This window comes from Telmatherina bonti (assembly GCF_933228915.1).
Source record: "Telmatherina bonti genome assembly, chromosome: 17".
Taxonomy (NCBI): Eukaryota; Metazoa; Chordata; class Actinopteri; order Atheriniformes; family Telmatherinidae; genus Telmatherina; species Telmatherina bonti.
Window position 1 is genome coordinate 28,460,719 of NC_136615.1, and position 26,823 is coordinate 28,487,541.

The 26,823-nt window shown below is 37.8% G+C and overlaps 1 protein-coding gene across 1 annotated transcript; it reads left to right on the forward strand.

The window, feature by feature from the left end:
- The first annotated feature begins 6,717 nt into the window (after positions 1 to 6,717).
- Positions 6,718 to 26,823, forward strand: entpd2b (ectonucleoside triphosphate diphosphohydrolase 2b). Its single transcript, XM_079257150.1, has 9 exons — positions 6,718 to 6,894; positions 10,616 to 10,733; positions 14,419 to 14,569; positions 16,617 to 16,776; positions 16,870 to 17,097; positions 18,346 to 18,615; positions 21,690 to 21,809; positions 25,188 to 25,322; positions 25,448 to 26,823. Exons 1-9 carry the CDS (start codon positions 6,778 to 6,780, stop codon positions 25,661 to 25,663), a joined length of 1,515 nt encoding a protein of 504 aa, XP_079113276.1. The 5' UTR covers positions 6,718 to 6,777; the 3' UTR covers positions 25,664 to 26,823.

Consider the following 26,823-nt stretch of genomic DNA (forward strand, 5'->3'; position numbering starts at 1 on the left):
ATATCCTGCTTCAAGAAGGAGGAATGTGAACAACCGAGGTTTTTAGCCGTTTAACAGCATGACTTCGCTTTAGCCTGCTTACCTCCATTTGCTGAGAACCTCCTGTTAGCTTCGTGTTAGTTCAGTTACCTCTTAGCTACAGGCAGGTTGGAGTTCACTAGATGTCAATCATCCAGGACATGCTCACAGACCCCTTTCAGCTCCACCTCTTTCTCCATTTTTACATTTTCCAGGAGAGACAACATGCATGATGTTACCAAGATGGTGATGGTAGGAACTGCCCAACCATTGTTTCTTAACCCTAACCACACAGTGATTAGTTTCAGCATCTGCAAAGTGGGGGGAGGATTGAACAGTGACCTTTCTGTGAAGCTTGCATGTAGTGTATGTGTGGATTCACTCTGGGTACTCTGGCTTTCTCATACTGTCCAAAGACATGCAGGTTAGGTAATTGGTCACTCTAAATTCTCCTTAGAAGTCAATATGAGCAGCATGGATGTTGCTTGCCTCAGTGTGTTGGCACTGAGATGGATTGGAGACCTGTTAAGGCTGTACCCTGCCTCTCGCCTGCTAATTGCCGAGATTTGCTCCAGGCTCCCCTTGACCCCGAACTGGACTAAGCAGTATAGGAAATGAATGAATGTTTTAACTTTATAGGAGACACTCATTTTAAAACACTGACAGTTTGACAGTTCTTCAATTTTTTTTTTTTTTACTGTTATTTATGTTATTGTAGTGTGTGTTCAATAGCTGATTAATCCTTGAAGGTCTTTATATGTAGGTTGTTCATTAATGTTTGGAATAGTGTAGGTGCATCTTGGAGGAGGTAGAAGGGGAAGTGGTGGTGGTGGTAGTGGGGAAAGGGGGTTAAATTCTCAGTTGGAGTGTTGAGGCTCCAACTCTGACTAGATCTACCTGTTTCTGAAGAGTACACAATCAGTTCATAGCTATAGTACAAACCTTATGTGGTAGGGGTGGGAAAATCTAATTGAAAATCGAAAATCGGGATGTTTTTGCTTCACAATTTTAAAATCGATTTTTTGTTAAAAAATCGATTTTTTTTCAAACAAATAAAAATAATCCAGTATAAAAATTTTGTCATTTTTATTGTTTTTATTGATCTTGTTACTTGTCTTCTGGTGGCGTTAAAGCAGCAGAATGATGATCTGGCTACTGTGTCGTTTTTTTTTTTAACTGAAATCAAGAAATATTATAGGGCAAAAAAATAGGTTTCATACATTTATTTTGTTTTTAATCTACAAAAATCAGCAATATCAAAGAATTGTGAGAATCACAATTTAAATCGAATTGGCACTCAAAAAATTGGAATTGAATCGGGACAAAAGTGTATCGTCACAGCCCTATTATGTGGGAAGCAATACAAATCATCATTCAGCTGTGATGAACCCTGACTATAGTACATGGTAGAACTAGTTTTTTTAGTTCCTTAGTAAGTCAAGCAGAATCATGAGGAAATGCGGTTTTATTTAAATGTAGCTAAACTCAAGCTGGAGCACTGAGGCCTCTTTTCTTCATGTGCATCTGTCAATATCAAGTTCCACCTGAGATGAGCCCCAGAATAACTTGTTCACTCCTGCGCTCTGCTACAGCGCACGGAGTAGAGGAATTTCCAGGCCAGGTCAATCTAACAATGAGAAACACCAAGGTGGTATTTGGGATTATGTTTGTTCATCTTTAACTTTCCAGTCAGAATATGAGGAAATATCAGACAGTAAATCATTTGCCTTAGTTTATTTTAATTTAATTTGAAGACACACTGTAGAACTTGTGCCATTTTCCCCGTCACACACCCCCTATCAACAGTTAATTTGGCATCCATCTTGCTTCCCACCTGACCTGTTAGCTCTCTCGTCAGAATGGCTAAAGTTCTGTTGTGTGTCTTTAAATGTCGTAATATGGCTGTCATTTGGTAATGTTTGGAATAGTGTAGGTGCACTTTGGAGGGGCAGTTGGAGGAGAAGCTGGGGCAAAGCATAATCTTGCCCAGGGCAATGTTTCCCAGTCCTGGTCCTCAAGCACCACTTGACATGTCTTAGACATGTTCCTACTGCAACACACCTGATTCACATGAATTTCCTCATCAAAGTTGTTTGCAGTCTGTTAACGGTCATTCATTTCATTTAGGTGTGTTAAAATAGGGTTACTTCTAAAACTGGAGGAAGGATTGGGAAACACTGGCCTCGGGCACTTAAGTGGCTGGGGCCCCAGCTTTGAGTAGATTTACCTGTTCCAGAACAGGACAAGCCAAACACGTAACTGCTGTTAAAGGACTGAAACCTCATGTGAGAAGCAGCATAAATAATAATTCACCTGCATACTTCAGAGTAGTACAACTTCTGGCTCAGGCCGATAGGTCATATTTTCAGTGCCACCCCGATGTCGATGACCTTTGAGCTCCAGTTCTGCACAGTAGAATTCTAATCCAATTGTCTTTTCTACCACTCTACTAGCCTGTGGTCCTTATGGAAGCAAACAAATCCTCATAAATCAGGATTGCTGACACAAGCTGGATGTTGCAAATATAGGTTCCATTGTCAGACCATTAACAGATGTGGCCGGGTTTTTGTAAAACCGAATATCGTCCCCCCTCCAGCCAGTAAAAAAATAAGTCCAGGATGTCATATACAAGTTGTGTATACTGGAATGATTGGGTGTTACAACAGTTTACGGCAGTCATATTTTACGGTAACAGACATCCGCTTGTATATATATAAATATATATATCTATATATATATAGATATATATATATATCTATATATATATAGATATATATATATATATGGAAATGCCTGCATGAGGTGGTGTGTGTATTCTGACTGATGTCGTACACTAAGACCTGTGAATAAAGCTGAGTCTAAACGGAGAAAAGCCTACTCTCGATCATTCTACACACAGTACCTTGTTTTTAAAAAACAAATCCATCCACACCTGTCCTTATTACCGCGTTGTTAAAGTGGAACTATTATGTGCATTTCAGGCTAATTTATTTTTATTTCTGAGACCAGAAGGGCTGGGATTGATCGAGTTGTTGTCATAAATTGCTTTATTTACTTCAGACCGACCCTCTCCGTAGGCTGTCAGATCAGCCTGCGGGCAAAACGAGTGGATTGAGACTCTTCCGCATTAAGCCCCGCCTCCCGCCACTGCAGTACATCGGGAGCGCGCACCACAACTGCTTTTGCCGTCATTGTAACATCTCATAAACAGAAGGATTAGGCTAATATGAACTCAATAAAAAAAACAAAATACAATGTCAACACATAGCATACAGCCCTACATGTTGGAACCTGAATCAGACCCTGAAAACGAAGTGGAAAACAGCAACCCGCAGCAACGAATGCAGCAGGATGTCTCTCTTTGGTAAACTCACCAGCCATCGTTGGAAATAACTTTATCCCACGTTTTCCACCCGCCTGATGTATTTGTACATGCCCTTGTTAACCAGTAGAAGGTAACCAATCACCGAACCTTATCCCCCGGGACGTCACAAGGATTTCCAAGTAGAAAAAACTCTCTAAAACGACGCGTTTTTCGTCGCCATGGAAACCGAACGGAGAGAGTGCTGGAACTCAAACTCAAACATGCGTTTAGGTGATAAAAAACAGTGCCGTTCACATGTCTGATGAGGATTCAACACTGTAACACTGTAGAAAGCTCAGAAAACATGAAATACCATAATAGCACCCCTTTAAGCACATTCATAAGCATATCAAACCTTTAGGTGGCAGTAGTGCCACTTATCGTATCCAATTAGACTAACCATCTGTCTCACAATGTCCCTTCTGCAAAATACAAAATATCTCTCAAACGTGATATGGTTAGGTGGTGGAAAATAACTATCCTTAATCTCGTCCTTTGCCTTTGGTTGTCTATGAGGAGCGGTGCTGATGGCAGTGCGCTAACAAACACAAAGCACCTTGACAATGGATGATGCTAACGCAGTTTTGAGGACATCGATGCTGTTGAAAACAAAGGTTGCACATGTGACGTCATGGTATTTTTTTGTATGTCCTCATGCAGACATGCAAACCTTCACTTTGGTCAGAGGTTCAAAGAAGTTCATTTTGTGAGATAACCTGTTACGTGTGGACAAGGCCTAAATTTGGTTCTGAACTGGTCCTAGCTGGGCTCAACTTCGTGAGTAGGACAGCATTCATGTATGGCCCAGATCTCATCCAGCATGTCCATGTGTCAGTGACTTTGTCATTGGCTCAATATGATTTCCTCATTAACTTGAAATAGTGGACAGGTTTCATATTTGACATGGTGTTGTGCGAGTCATAAACGAATAATTCCAAACTCAAGCATAAATTTACTGAGTCGTGAATCACGATACCTTGTCACCACCGACTCATTAACTGACTTAACCCTGTTACTGCTAGCAAACTATCTGCAAAGCTAACTGAAGAGCCAACAGTAGCCCTGCACCACTCACAACACAAGACAATGGGTACAGTTACGGTTTTTAATTCCAAATTAATAATTCGGAATAAAAAAATTTGGAATTAACGTGTTCTCCTCCGAGTTTACATGAAAATAATAATTCCGAATGAACGTTAACATAAAACTCATCCTTACTTAATTCCTCTTTAGAGCGGCGGGTTGGAAAGTGTTCTGATTGGACGGACGGTGGGTGCACGTGACGTATACCGGAAATAAACAAAGTTTGCTCCCTGATTCTCGTCCCTACCAGTTGTAACTTGTAAAAACTGCATAATAAATATCAGTTTCACCGCTATTTTTATTATAAATTTGAAGTACCAGCTCAACACGAGCATACTACTTCACTTTTAGCAGCAACTGAGAAAGAGAAGAAAGATAGACCACCGAACATGGGAGGCAAAACAACGCGCGTCATCGGGACAGGACAAGGTAGCGCGCAATCACAGAACGACCAGAATTAACTTCAAGCAGAATTAAGGTTCACATGACAGAGGAATTAAATAGTTTGGAGTTAAAATACGAATAAACCAGCCACTTACATGGAATTAAGTTTAACTCCGAATAGAAATTTGCATTAGGAATTAAGGGTTTACATGGTCATTTTTCATCAGTTTAAAGAGGAATTAACTTTTATTCAGAATTAAACAGAAATTTAACGTAGCAATTATCCACCACAGAAACAACTGGAAGCAGTGGAAACACGGTTATTTTTCCTGCTTACCTGATTGTGAAAGGGTTGTGAAAGGCCTATCGCCACTGGTGTTTTGGTGGAAATACAAGGACTGGAAATACAGACAGGAAGGAGGAGTAAAGAACAAAACTCTTGGCAGCAGGTCTTTTCTCTTCTGCACCAGATGGAAAATATCAGGAATATTCTACTGAGACAATAAATTTAACAATGACGTGATGATCTGTGGGGATTTATAGTGGAAAACATGAAAATTAAAGGATTAACCAACAGAAACTCCACATAAAATGTGGGATTAAGACACTTGAGGCTAATCTTTTGAGTCACAGTTTACATGATTAAGTGGAGACACTCACATGGGATTCTTTAAAAATCCAAAAACATTTCAATCATTCTGGTGTATTTAAACATTTATAGTCAGCTGTTATGCCATTAAACTAAAAAGACTACATTTTTGTTTGTGGACGCTAGATGTGATGGCCAATTTGCACTCCAGCATCTGTAGTTGTGTTAATTTAGGGTCAAAGCTAAAAAGCCAAATGTTTATCAGGTGCAAATTCAACATTTACACCACCGGTGTCAACCTCCAGTCCTCGAGGGCCAGGATCATGCGGGATTTTGTTGTCTCCGTGCTCCAAAACACCAGACCAAAATGAATGAATAGGCTGACAAGAAGCTGTTGGATCTATGTGATTTGAATCACATCGAGGGAAACAACAAAAACCTGCCGGATACCAGCCCTGGAGGGCTGGAGTTTGACACCCCTGATTTACACGGTAATCTTGTCCACATTATCTGGTTGTCTGGTGTGAGTTCTTTGACTCTAAAGACAGCCAAGTACATTTCAAAAGGCAGAATTGGGGAGGAAGAATAATTCATTCATGTCTTTGTGGTCATTTAAGTTAATTTTTTGTGACATTTAGTGTGCTTCTAATATTTTAAGGCATCATAATTTGTAACATGAGTGAAAAGGGAATATTTAGATATTCCTTCAGTTAAATCTGTTCTTCTAAATTTAGACATGGTAATGCAAGTGTTTTAGTAAAAATAGACATGCACAAAGAAGGTACAGGCCCCTGGAGAAAACTTAATTTCTTTGTTTGGTCAGTCTTTCAAATGAGGACAATTTGCAAGCAAGCTTCACCCATTCATATGCAAATGAATGAAAATGGTTGAAAACAACAAACAGCTTCTCAGCAGTTTCTTCCACTGCAGTTTGGACCCCTTTTATGTCAACCTAACCTAAACTCATGACGTTTTTATGGGTTTATTGCCACTACTCATATCAAATAAGTAATTATCAGGTAGTGGTTTAACAGTAGCCCCACCCTAGACATGACTGTTGAATATAAACTAGCAGCTCTGACCATGATAAAGACATTTTTCCCTTCATGGCACTTGTAGCCTTGGAGCCTTGGAAACTTTCAGGCGCAGGGGACGAACAGAAATTTAAGCCAAGCTCTGCTATCTCAAGTGAAATGTCAAACCGGGAGGCAGGCAGCAGGTGAAGCGTGAGCACGCGCCAGCGGGAACACATCATCTTCTTCCACTCGGTCGCTGTTTAAAGTGGGCGCTCATATTTCTAAAAAGGCGCAGAGCTCGAGCGCGGCTTCTTATCGCTTACATGGCTCCTCGCGACGCTTTTCCTCGCGCCCCCTTCGCGCTGCTGGCGCTCGGACTTCTTGCCATCCTCCTCCTCACTATCCCCACCAAGGACGTCCAGGAGGCGCCGGAGTTCATGGTAAGGTCGGTTCCTCCGGGTATTTTTGGATGAGTGCGTGTGAAGTTGTTGGAGAAGGTGTGTGTTACCGAAGCAGGAGCAAAACGGTGTTACTCCAGAGAATTTAGTTACATTCACACCTGGATGAAGGTTACTGGTAGCTTTACTGTGTGTTTTCACCTCCCTCTATCATCTTATATGCCTTTTGTTTTATATATGCTCAGTTTATAAACCTTAAATCTATCGAAGTCACGTTTTGTATCAAATCGTCACAGAATTATATGTCATTAAGGGTCATTTATTACATAGGACATCGATACTCTGGAGTCGATAATTAGATATCAGAAGGTCAAAATATCAGTTCGATACTTTTGTGAGTATACATATTATAGTTTTTAGTTTTTTATTTAATGTTAATAATCTTACATTACATCTGTGTTGTTTTTTTTTGTTTGTTTTTTTTAAAAAATTTATTATCATTTTAGAATGATCCTTTTTATGTTACTTTTGTTTAATTTACTCCTCGGTATAACTTCTTGTTTTTAAAAAAAAACATATTTTTCAAGTATTTATTTTTATTCCATATTGCTGTTGCATTAAAGACATATGCATATGTACTGTCTTCATTCTTCATATCTTTAAAGAAAAAAAGTGGTGGAAGCAGCTGATACTACATTATTTTGTTGCAATTTGAATGTTTGTCTCATTTTGAACTCAGTATATTTAAAAGGAACAGATGTGTATTTCCAGATGTTACTCATCACAATATCGCAACTATGGACGGTGTCCTGCTGTAAAAGTTTAACCAGTAATGTGACCTAGTAACATACTAATAAAATGCACGTGCTTCATGTTGATGACAGATTATATACAAAACTTCCTTCCCGCAATATAACAGCCAAGGTAATGAATGACAGTTTGAACATTAGGACACTGCTGTTGGAAAAGTGTGACTGTAAAGACACGTAGGAGAACAACCTGTACTGCAGTGTTGTTTTGGCATGCAGGGCAGGATTTTTACGCCGGTTGGCTTCTGCTTCAGCTCCCTCTGTTCCCTCAGTTTTTGTGCAGCCAGCTAGATATCCCATGGTTCCTTTTTAGGTATAAGAAAGCTGCTCTTTCACTTAGTAACAATACAGAAACAGGTTTCTCTCTCTCTCTCTCTCTCTCTCTCTCTCTCTCTCTCTCTCTCTCTCTCTCTCTCACACACACACACACACACACACACACACACACACACACACAAGTACAGAAGATGAACTTAATGGATTTTCTTACATTTTGCTGCAAGACAAATGCATCAGTCCTTCTGATGGGATGAAGGATGCTAACGTTAAACATCACAAGAGAAGAGTTTTGTACTTGTAGTTCTTATAACATTTATAGGCTAAATGAGAAAACCAAAAGCAGGACTGAGTTGAGAAGCAGTTTGTTTGTAGATGTATGGCTGTGGAAACATATCTACTGTATCTTTATCTATGTGTGAGTTTACTAAATGTGGTGGAGGAAGGAAAGGGTAAGGGGGAGCCTCCTTTCTTTTGGATTGTCACCTACATGTCCTGTTGCATAGCTGGGCTTCAGTACTGGCTCCCAGGCTCTTTTTAATGCACCAATGGAGATCTGTAATCCTACATTGTTTGGTGAATGGAAGCACTGACAGACCGGGAACAGGTCTTTCATTACTGTGCAGGCTATAAAGAAGGGGAATAAAATATCAAATGCATTCCTCTGCACCTCATTTACTAAATGAAACTTATGATGGAGCCATATCCTTGTAATTTAAACCCCTAATGTTTTAAAAAGCCCAAGAATCCAGTTAAAAGTGACAGAAACTCTATCTGGTAGTATCTGAGGAATTATTTTTAGATCTGGTACATCAAATTGTGAGATTATGGGCTTGTAATAATAAAATGCTCAAATAGAGGAAGATATTCCTGTTTTTACTTGCTGCGTATTTGAACTTAATTAGTGCTTTCCCATTGGTAAATTCTTCTAAGATCCTGATTGCGCCCCTTGAATGAGGATCATTAATACTAGAGTTACATAAAATATCAATTTCATTGTATTTTGTTACTGTGAGAAAGTGTGCATTTATAAATAAAGCTGAATAAAGAAATGATGCTGTAAGTTATACTCCCATGAAGGATGAAAAACAAAACAAAACAGGAAGGGGACACCAAAAAGCATTTTATTCTCCTTATTTATGAAGATCCTGAAATAGTTTTTGGTTTCTTTTTCATCTGTTACATATCCATCTGCTGATAATTACAGCACAGAGGGTATATGCAAGCCTTATACACTGCATTATATTTATATACACTATACTACAGTTTTTATACACTACACTATATTTATATACACTATACTACATTTATATACACTATACTACAGTTTTTATACACTACATTATATTTATATACACTACACTACATTTATATACACTATACGACATTTATATACACTACAGTTTTTATACACTACATTATATTTATATACACTACACTACATTTATATACACTACACTACAGTTTTTATACACTATACTATATTTATATAAACTACACTATATTTATATACACTACACTACATTTATATACACTATACTACATTTATATACAATACACTACAGTTTTTATACACTATATTTTATTTTTTTATACACTACACTACATTTATATACACTATACTACATTTATATACACTACACTACAGTTTTTATACACTACACTATATATATATACACTACACTATATTTATATACACTACACTATATTTATATACACTATACTACATTTATATACACTACACTACAGTTTTTATACACTAAATTATATTTATATACTCTATACTACATTTATATACACTGCACTACATTTATATACACTATACTACAATTAAACATACTATACTACATTTATATACACTATACTACAATTAAACATACTATACTACATTTATATACACTATACTACATTTAATTATACTATACTACATTTAAATACACTACACTACATTTATGTACACTATACTACAGTTTTTATACACTATATTTTTATACATTATTCTACTTTTATATACACTACACTATAGTTTATATACACTATACTACATTTATATACACTATACTACATTTATATACACTATACTACATTTATGTACACTACACTACATTTTAGTAAGCACAACACCAAACATATGCACACTTACAGGTAACTATATAGCCTCACAGTGTGAACATATGGAGTTAGGCTGGCGTGAATATTGAATAGATTTGTACATTTAAAATAGTTTAGTCAAAATTGTTGACCTGAAATCTTTTGATGGAAGACGGGAAACTGAACCAAGCCTGATTTTTTTCGTAAACACTAAAAATATCAAAGTGGTTTCTAAAAATGTGTTCTTGTTTCCTGCTACTCGTTGAAAGCTGCATTTTCGATTAAGATTAGCACTAAGTGTTTTCAATGCAGGAAATTGGGATAATCAAGCTGATGAAGGCTGATGTGCATTTATGTAATCTGATACCCAGAAGGCACTCTTGGAAGACTGATAACCTAATGTGCAACTAAAATGCCTCCCAGGTGCTCAAAATTGAGGTCACACTCCCTTAATCAGAAATATCTTTCATGTCTTTATGTTTCATTAACTGGAGCTTTCAAGGCTCTTTTCAAAATTTCCTTTTGAAGAAGCTTTCATGTGTTTTTACAGCTGTTTTTGTTTTTTCCCCTCTATTCTCTCTCTGCAGTATGGGATTGTACTGGATGCTGGATCTTCACACACAGCTTTGTATATTTATAAGTGGCCTGGAGATAAGCAAAATGGCACCGGCGTGGTCACACAGCACAGAGAATGCCATGTGAAAGGTAAGTATCAGCTCTTTCTCCACTGAAGCCAATGCTTTGCATGTCAAATACAACTTGAGCGTACGCCTACAACGCTTTGTGAAAGCACGTCCAACATCAAACCGAGACTCACCATGGAAAAGTTTAGTATGCCCCAAACATGTTTTACTCTTTTCTCCTTGATACTAGCATAGTTAGATGCATGTTGGGTGTGACAACAAGCTCTTAAATCCTTGTCCAACAAAATGAGGCAGCCACATTATGGCATATTTCAGCATTTTTAGTCAAAACAGTATATTTTACAGATGGTGGAATAACAAAGTCCAATGCTCTGTACCAGGACTTAAAGTAACGTTGTAACTTTTTGTCCTAAAGAATATGTGCTTCTGGCTTTTACACACATTCCAGGAGACATCGTTCCCTGCAGCATCTGAAGCTGAGAAGTCGCATTTCACAACTTTTTTTTCCCCAGGATGCAGCGTCATTACAGCAGCGTTTCACTTTATAGCACCATGTCACATCCCAGTAACTAGATAAATAACCTACTGGCCAATTTAAACAGGCAATGTGGGTGATTCAGAATCAAAACCAAAGTGGACATTATAGGATAAAGAAAGGAAATGACAGAGAGAAAGTGATAGAGCAAAAGAAAAGACGAGTTAACTGACTTTTACTGGCTGTGGAGAGCGCAAAGAAGAGACAGGATGCAAGATGGATATAGGATTAACCTGTTTGGAAAATCTGTCAAAGTTCAGTGATGCAGCTTTTTGTGTGGTTGTAAGATGCATGGCTAATATGCATGATCTGATGTCTGAAGCTGTAATTCTGTATTTATATGTGGATTTATGCTGTGTATTTAGTGGAATTATATGATGTGCAACGTTGACAATCAGAAAAAGGGGTAGGATTTAATGAGTGAGTCAAACATATAGATGGTTCCCTTGTATATTATATTTTTTTGTGTCACATGTGTGACCTCTTAATTTTGTTTGCTTTGTTGTTTTATATTCATGTTTGTGTTATAATCTAATTACTGTTCGAAATAAACAATAAACAAACAAAGATGTCCACCAACATTGTTTTCAGAGTATCTGAATATAACCACTACCTGTGAGGATTGGTTTTTTTCCTGGTTAAGCTCACAAAAGGAAAGATCTCAGACTCACCTGTTTGAGCACACATTCCCTAAAAAGTGTAGCGAGCAACTGCGAGATGACAAAACTTTCTATTTGACCATTAGAAATCCTTCAGAAAGTGAAATTTCCATAATATGGGACATAAAACAGAGGAACAACTATGAGATATTAGTAATTACTTGTGAAAGAAAAACAAAATTACGTGAAAATAAAGTGTATACTTCTGATTAGGAATTAAGAGGGTAAGTGACAAACAAGTCCTGCCAATCAAATGCATTTGATTAGGTTATTATAGTTTTGTTATCAGGTGGGTGCTCATACAGTGCCAAGGAGGAAAGACATCCACAATGATTTTAAAGAGGCAAGTGTTGTTGTCCATCAATCATAATGCAATTTTTCAGGGGATTCTATAATTTAGTGTACATTAATTGAGATTATTCACTCGTGCAAAACACCCAAGACGGCTGCCAGTCTTTCAACAAGTGGACACACCAGCAGTTTTAGCTAATAAGTAAGTAAGATTTATTTATGTAGCACATTTAAACAGAGTATATACTGACCAAAGTGCTTTACAGAGTTAAAAGTACAATAAAGGAGAGAAAAAGAACAAAGCAAACACAACAATAAAAAAAAAAAAAAAGCATGTAAACACATGTACCGACATAGATGTAATTATTGTTTAAGAAGGTCCAGGAAGTAGAGGTGAGTTTTTAACCAAGATTTAAAAGTGGAAAGGAGGGGGGCGCATCTGATATCAGTTCGCAGCTGGTTTCACGGATGCGGGGAAGCCACAGCAAAAGATCTGTCTCCTCTCCTTTTTAACCGTGTCTGTGGAACATGTTAAAGCCTTGTGTCTGAAGAGCGGAGGGTCCTGGGAACTGAATGAGCTCAGAAATGTACAGCAGTGCTTGTCCATTTAGTACCTTAAAAACAATTAAAATAACCATAAACTGAATTGTAAAATAAAGAAGGAGCCAAGAACGGGGGTGGTATGTACTTCTTGGTGCCAGTCAGCAGCCTTGCAGCTGCATTTTGGACAAACTGCAGCCGAGTCAGTGAGGACTGGGGAAGTCCAAGGTAGATGTAGTCACAGTAGTGACGTTATGAAAGCCTGAATTACTTTTTCCAGATCCTTATGCGACAGGATGGGTTTGAGTTGAGAAATCATTCTTAACTTATAAAAGCTGTTTTTCACAACAGAGCTTGCCCCAGTTTTACTCCAATCTCTCAGGATGGGAGATTTGGTTGGAGCCCTCCAACTTTACTTTAATAATCAAAACAAGAAATACTAATCAACACAAATAAAGATTAACTACTTCTTCCCCAATCCCCCCCCCCCCCCCCCCCCCCCCCTCTCCTCAGGCCATTTGGTTTGTGCCAACCAAACTAATTAAGCACACTAGGCCCTTGTCAGCAACATTCATGGGCACGCCTCCATGACACTGCTGATCTCCAAGATCACCTCAGAGAGAGAGAGAGGTTAGAAGCCAACCAAAACATATACTTTCATATACTGAAAACAAACCTAATTAATGTATCATTCAACTAAATAGGATCCATCTTTAGTGAACAAATACATCAACAGAAACAAAGAAATAAAGGGATATGTACATGTCTGAGTGCACAAAACAGCACCTGATTAGTGAGGGGATGCCTGCATCTTCCTCACACGGATAGTCCAAGCTTTTTTTTTTTTTTTTTTTTTTTATGACAGCCAACATTTTTTCTTTTTCAGTTGTTCTCAGTGTGGACGTACTGCTTTACAGCCTTACAGAAAATCACATTTTTCTTGAGTTTGGAAGTGTTTAAACCTTTCAGACAGGCCCTGGTGTCATCATGGTGGCTTGTGTTTTCAGGCAACCAGTCATATTGGCAAAAACTGTAATTTTTACAGCTTTAAGGAAAAGTTCAGACCTCACACAGCTGAAATGATTCCCTGAAAATAGCTTTCTATATATAGAAATATCGCAATAGTTTGAAGCAATATGATAAGTAAAACAGGTCCAAAATGTCTCGGGAATGGACGGAGAGACTGATAATATCATCCAGGAAGCAGGAGGCTTTTAGTCATCATTACGCAATATAATTTACTAGAAATGTGTTCAGTCATATTCAGAAGTAGGTCTTTCTGTTTCAAGTTATATAATGTCATCTTTGTTTGTAGCAGCTGTGAATCAGGAACCAGTTAAACTATGTGGTTTGCCACTCATTCACAGTTCAACTTTTTCTAGAAATAAATGAGTTGATCATTAAAATGAAAGAAAGTGAATGGCAAAGTAAATCATGAGTGATGTTTACATCAAAATCCACTTGGGAAAACAGATCAGGAAAACCTTTATTTTTCCCATTTATGTTTAATAAGTGTTATATGACATCAGGGTTTGGTTCATTTTTATTGCTTACTTTTATGCCATTTCTAGTCATGGGAATGACTGATCTGCACCACGGCACATAAACCTATAAGGGTCACAGCAGCTATGAAGTTCTTTGTGAACCTGTAAACATGTTTAAACAGATCAATTATGTAAAGAAATGTTTTGCTTTTGTTACGCTGTTCATCCCTCCCTCAGGTGGCGGAATCTCTAGCTATGCAGGACAAATGGGGGCAGCAGGGCAGAGCTTGGAGGCATGTCTCGACCAGGCAGTAAAAGATATTCCCAAAGACAGACACCAGCTCACACCTGTGTACCTGGGAGCCACAGCTGGCATGAGGCTCCTGAAGTGAGTCACCATGTCTGTGTCACAGTGTTGTCTGTTTATTTTGCACCCTTTGTCTCGATCTGTCTTCAGCCTATTGCCTAGTCTGGATGATGAAATCCCTCCTGACTACCAGTAGTTCAAATTTGTCCTCTGTGGAGGACCTTTGCAAACCTAAATATTTTCATCTCCCTATATGCTACTGAACTAACACCTTTTGGTCTTTAAAGAGGACATTTAGTGCTTTTAAATGGTACCTCATTTGTGTGTGTGTGTGTGTGTGTGGGGGGGGGGGGGGGGGGGGGGGGCTTTGTGAACTTTCTTTCTCTCTTCAAGAAAAATGGCCTCCATTGCAACAAGCATGTTTTATGGGAAGAGCAAAAGTGCATAATAATTTTCTTTGTGCTGATTTTTACTTGAAATTTTGTAGTTATATTTTCATTTCTCAGATAAATATAACTATATTTTACCACAATATTTAAAAGTTTAAGCAATGTCCTCCGTAGTGGACATTTGTAGTTACACATTTTTTCTTCCTGGTAGTCAGGAGGATATGATTACTTTTGTAACTTTTTCAGTGTGGAACAGAAGTGAGTGTTGATGACAGAAACAGGCTCAGAAGTCAGAAAGACCGACGGGTTAGTGTGACTGATGGAATGAGTGGCAAGCAGCCTGGAGGCTGGTAGATGTAGCTGTGAATGTAGAGAGAGACCTAGGAGGGATAACAGTGATGATAATAAGTGGCAACCCAGCCGGACGGCTGGTGGAGTGGGTTGTGCAGGGGGAGATGAGGGTGAGGAAGTGAGTTTGTGTGACAGCATGCAAGCTGGTGGCTGTCGAGGCTAAACAGTGAAGGCAGGGAAAGGTGGCTGAGAAGTCGATGAAGTGTTAGTTAGGCAATAAGCAAAGTCTGCAAATGGGAAAGCTAAGCAGAATTAAAAAAGAAAAAGAAAACAAAGGAAAATTAATCAACTTTTAACACAATCCAGTCAATTATTTTTAGCACCAAAACTGCTAAATGATTAGATTTAACTTTTTTTTTATATATAGACAGACCTCAAAGGGTGAGCTTGAATGATAGTGTCAGGATATTGTTTGTACTTCAGTGGCTCTCCTCAAACACGTGTCCTGTCACTTCTACTTTACTTTCTATACACCAGAAACTGTAGAAGTCAGTGTGAGAACAACCATGTCCCTAAAACTGGTGAATGACCACGTGATCATTAGTCTGCTGTACGCTGATGAGGACAAGCAGGGACCGGTGGTGGATTGCGTCACTTGTTTTCCAGGAACCAATAATCTTGCAAATGACTGTTTGCGTAATTACAACGCCTGTGTAATCAAATAAAGAAATTAACTTAATCTGACCAGAAGCTTAGAAGGGAAAATGATAATCCAGATAGAGGCAAACCTGGGCATGTGTGAGCATCCACCCACACAGATAGTCACTCAAACATACAAAAACGATCAAGCAAGTCTAGAGAAAACAAGAGTTTTGAGACTAAAACGCAGCATTTCTTTACCTTTACTGACAAAAACCAAGTACATGATTACATTGAGCCTCGTTTTAAACACATCAACAGTCTCAGCAGCCCTTTGGTTGGGACGTAGTGGTGGAAGAAGGCCTCATCATAAGATTCAGTCCTGACTTTAGGGACAATTAAGAGGCCGGTACCAGAGGACCTCATGGTTTGTGAGAGCTCATAATTTGAAATGATTCAGATAAATAAGAAAGCACAAGACTATTAAGACACAGACGACTAAAAGAACCAATGCAGCGATTTTAAAACTGTCTTGTAGAGTCTTCTAGGCTGGTTGAAAACTTCGAGGTTAGAGTTTCTAGTTCAGCAGGCATACCTGTGTAACTTATTTCATCATGAAAAGCTCAGTTACAGCTTCAGAGCTTATAACTATAGTTCTCAAAGGCTAGAGTAGTGACACCCTGAGAAAGAAGCAAAGTAGATTAAAAAGATCCACATTGGCAAAGCAAATATTTCTCTTGCTTCTCATTTGTTCATGTGTCTTAATGGGAGGTGTAAAACTATTTGGTGAAATTAGCGTTTCTTCTAAGTATTTCCAGCCCGGAGCTGTCCAGCCAGATTCTGGAGGAAGTGGACCAAAAAATCCAGTCCTACCCTTTCAACTTCCGAGGTGCAGCCATATTAAGCGGACAGGAGGAGGGAGCATACGGCTGGGTCACTGTCAACTACCTCTCAGAGAACTTCATCAAGGTATGTAAACTTGTATGAAGGTTGTCGTGAGGTTTTCACACAGAAATTTTAATTAAATTCTGAGCCAGTTTTCCTGATGGTTTTTCCTTGTAGTATGGTTTTGTGGGGCACTGGTTCAAGCCCAGCAGACCAACAGTGGGAGCGCTTGATTTTGGAGGGGCGTCTACACAGATAACCTTTGCTACTCAGGACCCAGTAGAGGATGAACATGACATGAAGAAGCTGCGTCTTTATGGCCAGGAATACACTCTGTACACACACAGCTTCCTGTGCTATGGGCAAGACCAGTTCCTCAAGAGACTGTTGGCTCATATTATCGAGGTATTTCCTTTCAGACACAGAAAAATCACACATCCAGTATGTAATGACTGTTGTCATTGTTAACGTCCAAATTATAATTTACACACAAAGGTCATCGCAAGTCTAAGTACAAACAAGCTAATTCAATCAAAATTTTGTTAAAACCGGTTTAATCCAGACTGGTAAAAAAACAGGAGTTATCCGGCCAAAACAAGATACTGGTCTGGGCTTTGACTAAACGGAAAATGGATGGATGGAATTTTTATCACTTAATTAATGTTTTATTTGTTTTATTAACCTGCGTTCGGTGAAAGAGAGTATTCAGGGAATGATGTATTTTGGGGAATGTGTGTGTGTGTGTGTGTGTGTGTGAGTGTGAGTGTGTGGAAAGAGCTTGTGTCTTTAATATTTTTAAATGTCTTGTTATCTACTGTTTGTATTAATCCTTATGACGTGATTTTTATCTTGGAAAGCACTTTGTGTTGCCCGTGCCATGAAAAGTGCTCAAGAAATAAAGTTTGATTTGATTTAATTTGATTTAATTTGATTTAATTTGATGGATGGATGGATGGATGGATGGGATTTAACCTTTAAAGGATGCAAATGATCTCAGTATGAAGCAGTTAATATCATATATGATACATTAGGTTTAGAAAAGGTGGAGGAAAAAAAATGAATTAAAAAAAATTCGTAAAAAAAACTAAATCTTTTCAGGTGGCTTTTTCAGAACAGCATTATATAGTGATGAACTTTTTAAAACAGTTTTTATCAATATTATTATTATTATTATTATTATTATTATTATTATTATTATTATTATTATTATTATTATTATTATTAAAACAGCTGCCAGAAAAGGTGGTTTTATTTACACTGTACACATTTTCTGAGCATTTATAAATGAACCAAAGGCTTTTCTCTGTTACTCTTGTCATTATTTTACTTCATGGAGGTTAGAGAGACTAAACCAGCTAACTCCTAAAACTAGTTGGATAAAAATAAAATCAATTTAAAGGCAGTCAGTAGTCACACAACCCAAACAACACAGGCTATTCTTTTATCATTAAAGCTGAATATACATGACTTTGATCCAAGTATTATATTAGTTTAATAATCTGGTTATTTCATAACTGAAACATGAATAATAACAGTAAACTCTGGTGGACAATGTAAATAACAAACAAACAACAAAATCAGCTTTTTCAGCCCTGATCATTATACCGAGAAAAAAATCCTAATTATTGTGTTTTTCCTCTTTGTCCCTGTCAGTCGCAGGGTTACTCGGAGTCAGTCACTCACCCCTGCTACCCTGCAGGACACAGTGTGGAATTAAAGATGGACTTTATATTTAACTCTCCGTGCACAGCAGAGCAGCAGCCCAGCTCCTACAACCCTCAGGCTGCTTTGACAGTACGAGGCAGTGGACACTATGAGCAGTGTGAGGGCAACATTTCTGAGATCTTCAACTTCGACAGCTGTCCCTTCTCGCAGTGCTCCTTCGATAAAGTCTTCCAACCAAATGTCACCGGTAACTTCATGGTAAGAAACTGTGGCAGACTAATCTAGAGGTCATTCATTATGCTAAAGGTGTTGATTTGTTAACCCTCTCATAAGTCACTGAATGTATTGTGTATACCTGCGCTGTAAATATTACCAATGAAAGACGCCTTAATTTGGATCTGTAGCTATTAAAACGTAGAGAGATTTTAGAGTTGCAGGAACTGAATCCCCTGTTTATTCAGCCTATGTGAAAGTGACACAAATAAAACCCAGACTGATGAGTTAAAACTCACCAGTTATGATGCAGAAAGCACACTTTTACCATCAAGTATCTTAGTTATCAATGAAAGTTGCATATATGATTACCAAACTGGGCATGTCAATCAAAACAAGTCTAAAACTGTGCTGCATAAATGAATAAGTTGATCAAATATAGTAGATAGATAATGAGCAGGAAGTTTATCCCAGTTTTGTTTTTGGTTTTAGGAATATTATGTGGAATATTTATCAGTAAAACAGGCAGTTGTGAGAGAAATAAATGATACTTAGTGTCCATGTCGGTCTGGCCACCTCAAAGCTGTAAACTGAGAAGAAACACTGAGCTTATTAAACCTAAACTGATGATAATAATTGTATCAACCCTATGATGCATTATGCCCACGACAGTAGATAACTATTTAAAGGCTGTAGTATATTCTGCATCTATATTCATATATTCATGAGTGAGGATGGTATAATTGCAATTTGCCTCTTCAGTGGACATTACAGGAGTCACCCAACACACTGCCACTCACTGAAGAATAAACAAATATAATGTAAAATTTCATACATACACCTAGACATAATTACCACGTTTACTTTACTGATAAACAGGACAAGGAATTGATACTAGTCAATTTTTATAAAATATGTCTATCAAATAAATATGACTGTATATTTATATTTTTTACATTTCTATCGAATAGATCAAATAATAAAATTAAATAAAAAGTCAAATAATATTTGGGACAATGATGTGTGTCTCTGTACATGTTTGTAGAAGTAAACTATTGTAAATATAATATAATATAATATAGGGAAAAAAAATGTGGCATTGATTTTTTTAATATTTCATGCATCAGAGGGTTAAAACAGTAAAATATCGATCACCAGTTCATAATACCCATAGGTAAAATTATGAATAGATATTAAGTAAGATAAAACTATAATTAATTACAAACTGAGTCTCTTTTTTTTTTTTTTTTTTTTTTTTTTTTTTACTTTTTTTTACATTTCTTTACTTCTTTTCTTTGTCTTATTGAAATTCAGCATGTAAAAAGAATGGTGATAAAAAAAAAAAACAAAAGTAAACATATTCTTTGTCTTCTCTGTTATCATTACTTTATCAGATAACGTTTTCATGTAGTGGAAAATCTCACGTGATAATAGCTCATAGCAGGACTTACCATCAAATTTCCACACAAGCTGTGTTTGTTTACGCATCATGAGGGTCCTCATTTGCCCTCACCGTTGTGGTCGCTAATCTTCATGGGGTCCCTAGCTAAAAGATCAATTTGGTAAAGATTCATAAAATCTACAAAAAAAGAGTACAGAAATCATAAAAAGTGCACTCTTTTTTAAAATGAATAAAACAGAGCAGCTTGGATTTCAGCGTTCATTTCCATGCAAACTGCATGATAATTACTGTGTGTTTTCTTTACACCCAACATGAAAAACAATAATGTTTAGGTTGTTATGTTGATCTTAAATTGTGTCGCCTGTTCGCTCTGCTGACTGGGACGAGTTGTCTTTCAACCAGCGGAGATAAGCACACATTATAGGTCCCTTCAGAGAAATAAACCACCACATACACCACTATAGACTTGTAAGATGCCATTAGCCAAAATGTCCCACATTAAAAATGAACTACAGTACATGCATAATGTAGGCAAGTATTAAAATAAAATTAAAGAACCATTCAACCATGCAAGTATAGGGAAATAGGATGATCTTGATGGAGCTTAAATAAATGCTGTGTGGTCTTGCACAGAAAATCACAAATAAGCTTTGTTTAAAGTGGAACTATTATGAGCATTTCAAGCTAATTTATTTTTATTTCTGAGACCAGAAGGGCTGGGATTGATGGAGTTATTGTCACAAATGGCTTTATTTACTTCAGACCGACATTCTCCGTAGGCTGTCAGATCAGCCTGTGGGCAAAACGAGTGGATTGAGACTCTTCCGCGTTAAGCCCCGCCTCCCGCCACTGCACTACATCGGGAGCGCGCACCGCACCTCCTTTCGCCGTCATTGTAACATCTCATAAACAGAAGGATTAGGCTAATATGAACTCAATAAAAAAAACAAAATACAATGTCAACACATAGCATACAGCCCTACATGTTGGAACCTGAATCAGAGCCTGAAAACGAAGTGGAAAACAGCAACCCACAGCAACGAATGCAGCAGGATGTCTCTCTTTGGTAAACTCACCAGCCATCGTTGGAAATAACTTTATCCCACGTTTTCCACCCGCCTGATGTATTTGTACATGCCCTTGTTAACCAGTAGAAGGTAACCAATCACTGAACCTTATCCCCCGGGACGTCACAAGGATTTCCAAGTAGAAAAAACTCTCTAAAACGAAGCGTTTTTCGTTGCCATGGAAACCGAACAGCAAGAGTGCTGGAACTCAAACATGCGTTTAGGTGATAAAAAACAGTGCCGTTCACATGTCTGATGAGAATTCAACACTGTAACACTGTAGAAAGCTCAGAAAACATGAAATACCATAATAGCACCCCTTTAAGTACTTCTGATCATTTCCTTGCTCTCCTGCGGGGGTGTCTAAAGCTGGTCCTTGAGGGCCAATGACCTGCAGGTTTTCCATGTATCCCTTTTCCGACACACCTGGCTCACATCATTTTGATCCAACAGCCAATGAAATTTTACACAATGAATGATCCATTTAAGTCAGGTGTGTTGGAACAGGGATACATGAAGAACCTGCAGGACTGTGGCCCTCAAGGACCAGAGCTGGGCACCCCTGCTTTCCTGCTTTTAAAAAATGTTCCTTGTGCTTTGAATTACCCGTGTCAGCAAGTTTTATTTTTCCTCCTTTTCTATATTACCAGGCATTTTCTGCATTCTTCTACATTCACTCCTTCCTGCAGCAAGTCACTGGGATCACTGTGAGAACTCCGACACAGCTGGTGGAAGCAGCCAAAATGCTCTGCAACATGACTTTCAGCCAGGTAATGATCTTTGTTTATTCATTCATTTATAAAGCCAATTCTTATGCGTTGATCAAAAACTAAAGGAGCGCTTCTCAATCTGAGTGCAGCATTGCGTTAAATTTTAGCAACATTAACGTAATCGGTGAGTAAAGGGGGTTGTTAATCCATTTCAGTACAACAAGCCTGGAACATGAATATGTGCCAGGCTTGTTGTATCTCTCAGCACAGTTTCAAGGGGATGGAAGTGATTTCAGGAGATAAGAAGTTATTCTAAAAGAGCTGGACAAGGCTGTAAAAGGTCCTTAATGTCATGGTTTGGACTTTTTGTGCCTTAGTTTTCCTGTTTTATTTAGTAGTTTTTCCTGTTTAGCTCCCTTATGTCTTGTTTAGCTTTTGTTCCTGTTGATTTAGTTCACCTGGGTTCATTTAGTAGATTTGTTTCACCTGTGTCTTGTTGTGTTCAGTGTATTTATACCCCCGGTTTCAGTTCTATGTTGTGGATTCATTGTGTTGGTCACTTCCTGGTGTGCCAAGTGTCCTGTGGTCTGGTGGTGCAAGAAATAAACCAGCGTTGACTCTGTATCCCCATCTGCATCTCTGCATTTGGGTCCACACCTCATCTCCACCAGCCGTGACACTTAACCCATGAACAGGACAAGCATCTACGCCTTAGTGTGGGAAGGAATAAGGTGAATACTAAAAGAGCCCTACAAAATGACCTTCAACTGGTGACAAGTGAGGCCAAGGTGACCTGAGGGCTCACCGCCCAACACTGTGGAGCTTGATTGGTCTTTTGTTATAAATTAGCAGAATTACCAGGTTCACCACTGGCTCCATGTGTTCTGGTTTCCTGTTTTATTTTGTAGTTTTACTTGTGTTTTCTGTCTGGCCTTGTTTTCAGCTTATTAGTTTACCTGAGTTCATTTAACTTATCCTTTCCGCTTGCTGTGTTGTCAGTGTATGTATACTAGGGGTGGGAAAATCGAATTGAAAATTGGGATTTTTTTTGCTTCACAATTTTAAAATTGATTTATTTATTTATTGTTAAATCTATTTTTTTTCTAAGTAAATAAAAATAATTCATTATAAAATTTTTGTCAATTTTATTGTTTTAATTGTTTTGTTTTTTTTTTTTAATTTGTGTTCTTGGGCATTATAGCAGCAGAATGATCCGGCTATTGTTTTGTTTTTTTTGTTTTTTTTTTTTTCTTCATTGAAATCAGGAAAAATGATGAAAAAAAGTTGTTGTTTTTTTTGGTTTTTAATCAACAAAAATCAGCAATATCAAAGAATTGTGAGAATCACAATTTGAATCAAATCGGTACCCAAAATATCGGAATCGAATCGGGAATAAAGCATATTGTCACAGTCCTAATATATACCACTTGGTTTCAGTTGTCACTTGCCTATTTGTTTGTAGTTCTTTCCTCTTGTTCCTCAGCTCATTAAAGCTATATTTGGTAATCTTGCTCAGACACATTTACTCTGGGTGAAGTGGTTCCTCATCCTGATGGTAGTCTATGCATTTTGTGAGCAATAAATATAGTTAGACCCCTCAGTTTACTGTAAATCTGTAAAAACTCCAATCCAGATGTTCGGACCGAAATGGAGTTCATTTCTTATATTTTGTAAGCTTCTTCTCTCAGCTCCCTCCTCCCCCTCCCGCAGTGCATACCTGCTAGCCACACCCTGCATATAAATATTGGTTAGGATGAAAATACAAAGCAGTGAAGAAGAAACTTGGAAGGCAAACATGGCTGAGAAAATGCAGGAAGGATTTTCCCGACCCGGCTCGGTTTATTTGCCTCCTCCTGCTGAACAGCCGAGAAAGAGAAAATCATTGGTGGAAAAACCTGCAAATAAAAAAAGTTTGGATCACGCAAGGAGCAAAACCAGAGGGGGAAGAGCCAAGACAGGGCGCCACTTTCACATCTTGCTAGCTCCCCAACATTACCTACGCCAGCTTTAGAAAACGATTCTTTGCATTGCCTGTGCCTCTCCACCCTCTCCTCTTTGGGTCCACATGTCCATCACTGCTCCATGGCACCATGAGCTTTTTGCAGCCCAGAGGTTTGTTTTGAGTCCATGCAACAGACATTAAATGGTCTGGAGAAGTTGTGGCAAACATTGTGCTTCCTTTCTCATTAACCATGACCACCTTAGTGATGAGTTAATGGTGGGCTGGGAGGGAAATATACACAGACCTCTACAGGCTGGACAACATCAGTGGGACTACTATACATTAGTAGGATAACATCCTTGTTTTCAGGTTCTTCCTGGTTCACGACAATGCCGGCCTCATGTACCAAGAGCATGCAGGCAGTTTCTGGGGTATAAAAGGGATTAATACCATAGACTGACCCTCACATTCGCCCTAACTCAAGCCAGTTTGGTCTACCATGTCATTTGGAGCATACCCAGATGTTGTCATGTATGGAAGCTCAGGGCGATCAAACACAGCTGAATGAAATTTTGAGTTGTTGCAGTGAAATTTGAGTAAAAACGACAATCCTGCTGCATCATTTATTCACTTTGTTTTTCAGGGTGTTTTTAAATTCAACCCCTCTGTACGTTTATGATTTAGATTTTTTATAAAACAATGGCCACGTTTACATGAGTTTTAATTCCTCTTTAAGTCAGAGTAAAAGTTTAATATCTTTAAAATAGAGGAAAAATGATCATGTAAACACTTAATTCTGAATATAAATGACAATTTGAGGATAAAACATAATTCTGAAGTATGTGGCTGGTTTATTCCCATTTTAAATCAGAACTGACCTTTTATGATGTAAAATGTCTTTCTGCTCTAAGTTAATGCCAGTTATTCTGTGCATCCCATCACGTCATGGTAATGCATGCACAGTCTTCTGCCTCCCATCTCTGGTGCTTTCTATTCCTTCTCCTCCTCAGCTGCTAAAACAGTGAAGTCACATGTTCATGTGGAGCTGCTCCTTCAAAAATATAAGCAAAAATGGTACTTATTACACTGTTTTCCATGGTATAATAAAAAAAAAAACCAGGAAGTGCAGTTTATTTCTGGCATATGTAAGTACTACAAATCCACCCCCCTGTCCAATCGCAACCCTTCCCAACCCCCAGATCTGAAGTGGAATTAAGTGAAGGTGAATAAATGTGTTTCCATGTAAACCTCAATTTTAAATCATTAATTCCATGTAAACTAGAAGGAAAATTATTTAATTATTTAGTTCTGAATAATTAATCCTGAATTTAAAAGAAAAAACATCATGTACCTCTAATGTGGCAGACCCCAGTCCATATCAGCAGATATCCAGCATGTGTTCCTGGCTCTTGTTTCAGCAGAGTTCTGTACATTTAGTGAGATACTCATCATTTTAAATGGTAATCTTTTGTAATTTTTACCTCATTTTGATGCAGATGATGCTTCTGGCTCCAGATCAAAAGTCACGTTTACAGGACTATTGTGCATCCTCTGTGTTTGTCAAGATTCTCACGTTGAGAGGCTACGGCTTCGATGATACGTCATTTCCACGCATTTCCTTCCAGAAAAAGGTAACTCCTCACCTTCCTTAGAAAAAAAAGAGGGTAAAGAGAGAAAATATGACCGGACTGATAGTAAATATTAGAGCAAGTAAGATATATCTTTGTGCATCTGTGTGTTTGTTCTGCTCCTGCAGGCTGGGGACACCTCGGTGGGCTGGGCTCTGGGCTACATGCTGACTTTAAGCAATCTCCTGCCTGCAGAGGAAGTGGGGCTGAGGAAGGCCCTGACACTGGGAGCATGGGGAATGCTCATTGCTCTCTTTGTTTTCCTCCTCACTGCTGTGCTAATCTACATTTTCCTTGAAACTCGAAAAGGAAAGACAAGAGAAAGTCAAGGAAATGTCATATAGATTCACCACAAAAAGCCCAGTGCAGTTAGAAAACAATGTTTTTCATCAGAACCATTTAATCTGAGGTTAAAATGATGTTACAGTTTGGCATGTGAAAATGTTCATTTATGATGGACGCATGTGGAATAAGTCCCAGGTTTGCAGAGCAGTAATCCCAAACATGGGCTGCACAGTTTACTCACCAGTTTTTGACGCCAAATACATGAAAATGATTGTTACTTACATTTTTAACTTATCTTTACAACTTTATAACTTTAACTCCTTTGTGGTTAAGTTTAGGTAGAAGTAAAATTCTCTAACCATAAAAAAAAGGACTGATTTAATCATTTTTGCTTTTCAATCCAGAGTGCTCTAAAACAGAGCGAACACGATGAAAATGTGTCATTTATCAGATCATGAGCAAATCACAGAACACCGAGCCCATTTACACAACCACAACTATCTGAAAAATAAGTGAAATCCGATCGTTTTATTCATTGGATCTGAAATGTTTACTTAAAAATGCAGAAATGCTACAATCAAACAACATTGTTTACATTTTTCAATCCATTATCACATGTTTTTTTACTTTTATATTTTGTCCATTTCTACTGCATGAGGAGAAATAACAGTTCCCAAGGCAAATATCTGCCTTTTTCTCCTGTTGTGATACGTCTTCCACTGTTTTTGTTTTTCTTCTGGTTTTCCTGTCTGTTTTTGTTTTTTTATGAGTCATGATTTAAATTTACATAAAGTGTGAAAAAAGCAGAATTAAGGTCATGCACAGCAACATACATTTTTAGTGGTGGAAATCAGATGTGTTCATTTGTTTACATGGTTACTTGAATGGTATAATAATTCCAGAAATCTGATAATAATCAGGTTTTTGGTGTACATGTAAATGGACTAATTGTCACATCGCTGGAGTCTGAATGAGATCTTTTCATTGGTATCATTATTATTTTAACCTTATCAAGAAAAGTTGTTTTTATGCAGTGTGAAATAAAAAATCCAAACTTTTTTTTAAGTTGTTTTTGTTTTATGTTTTTAAAATGTAAATAAAACAAATCATATACTGAGTAATTGATAGTGCTATTGGTAAATAATATCTGCTTAAGTTAAATCTGCCTGGCTTAATTAATTTTAAATAACATGGCGAAAAAAAGAGGCGCTTTTATGTT

Coding starts and splice junctions, on each gene's coding strand:
- entpd2b (XM_079257150.1), top strand. CDS start 6,778: ATGGCTCCTCGCGACGCTTTTCCTCGCGCCCCCTTCGCGCTGCTGGCG. Junction 14,570..16,616: donor GCTGGCATGAGGCTCCTGAA/GTGAGTCACCAT, acceptor GTTTCTTCTAAG/TATTTCCAGCCCGGAGCTGT. Junction 25,323..25,447: donor GCATTTCCTTCCAGAAAAAG/GTAACTCCTCAC, acceptor CTGCTCCTGCAG/GCTGGGGACACCTCGGTGGG.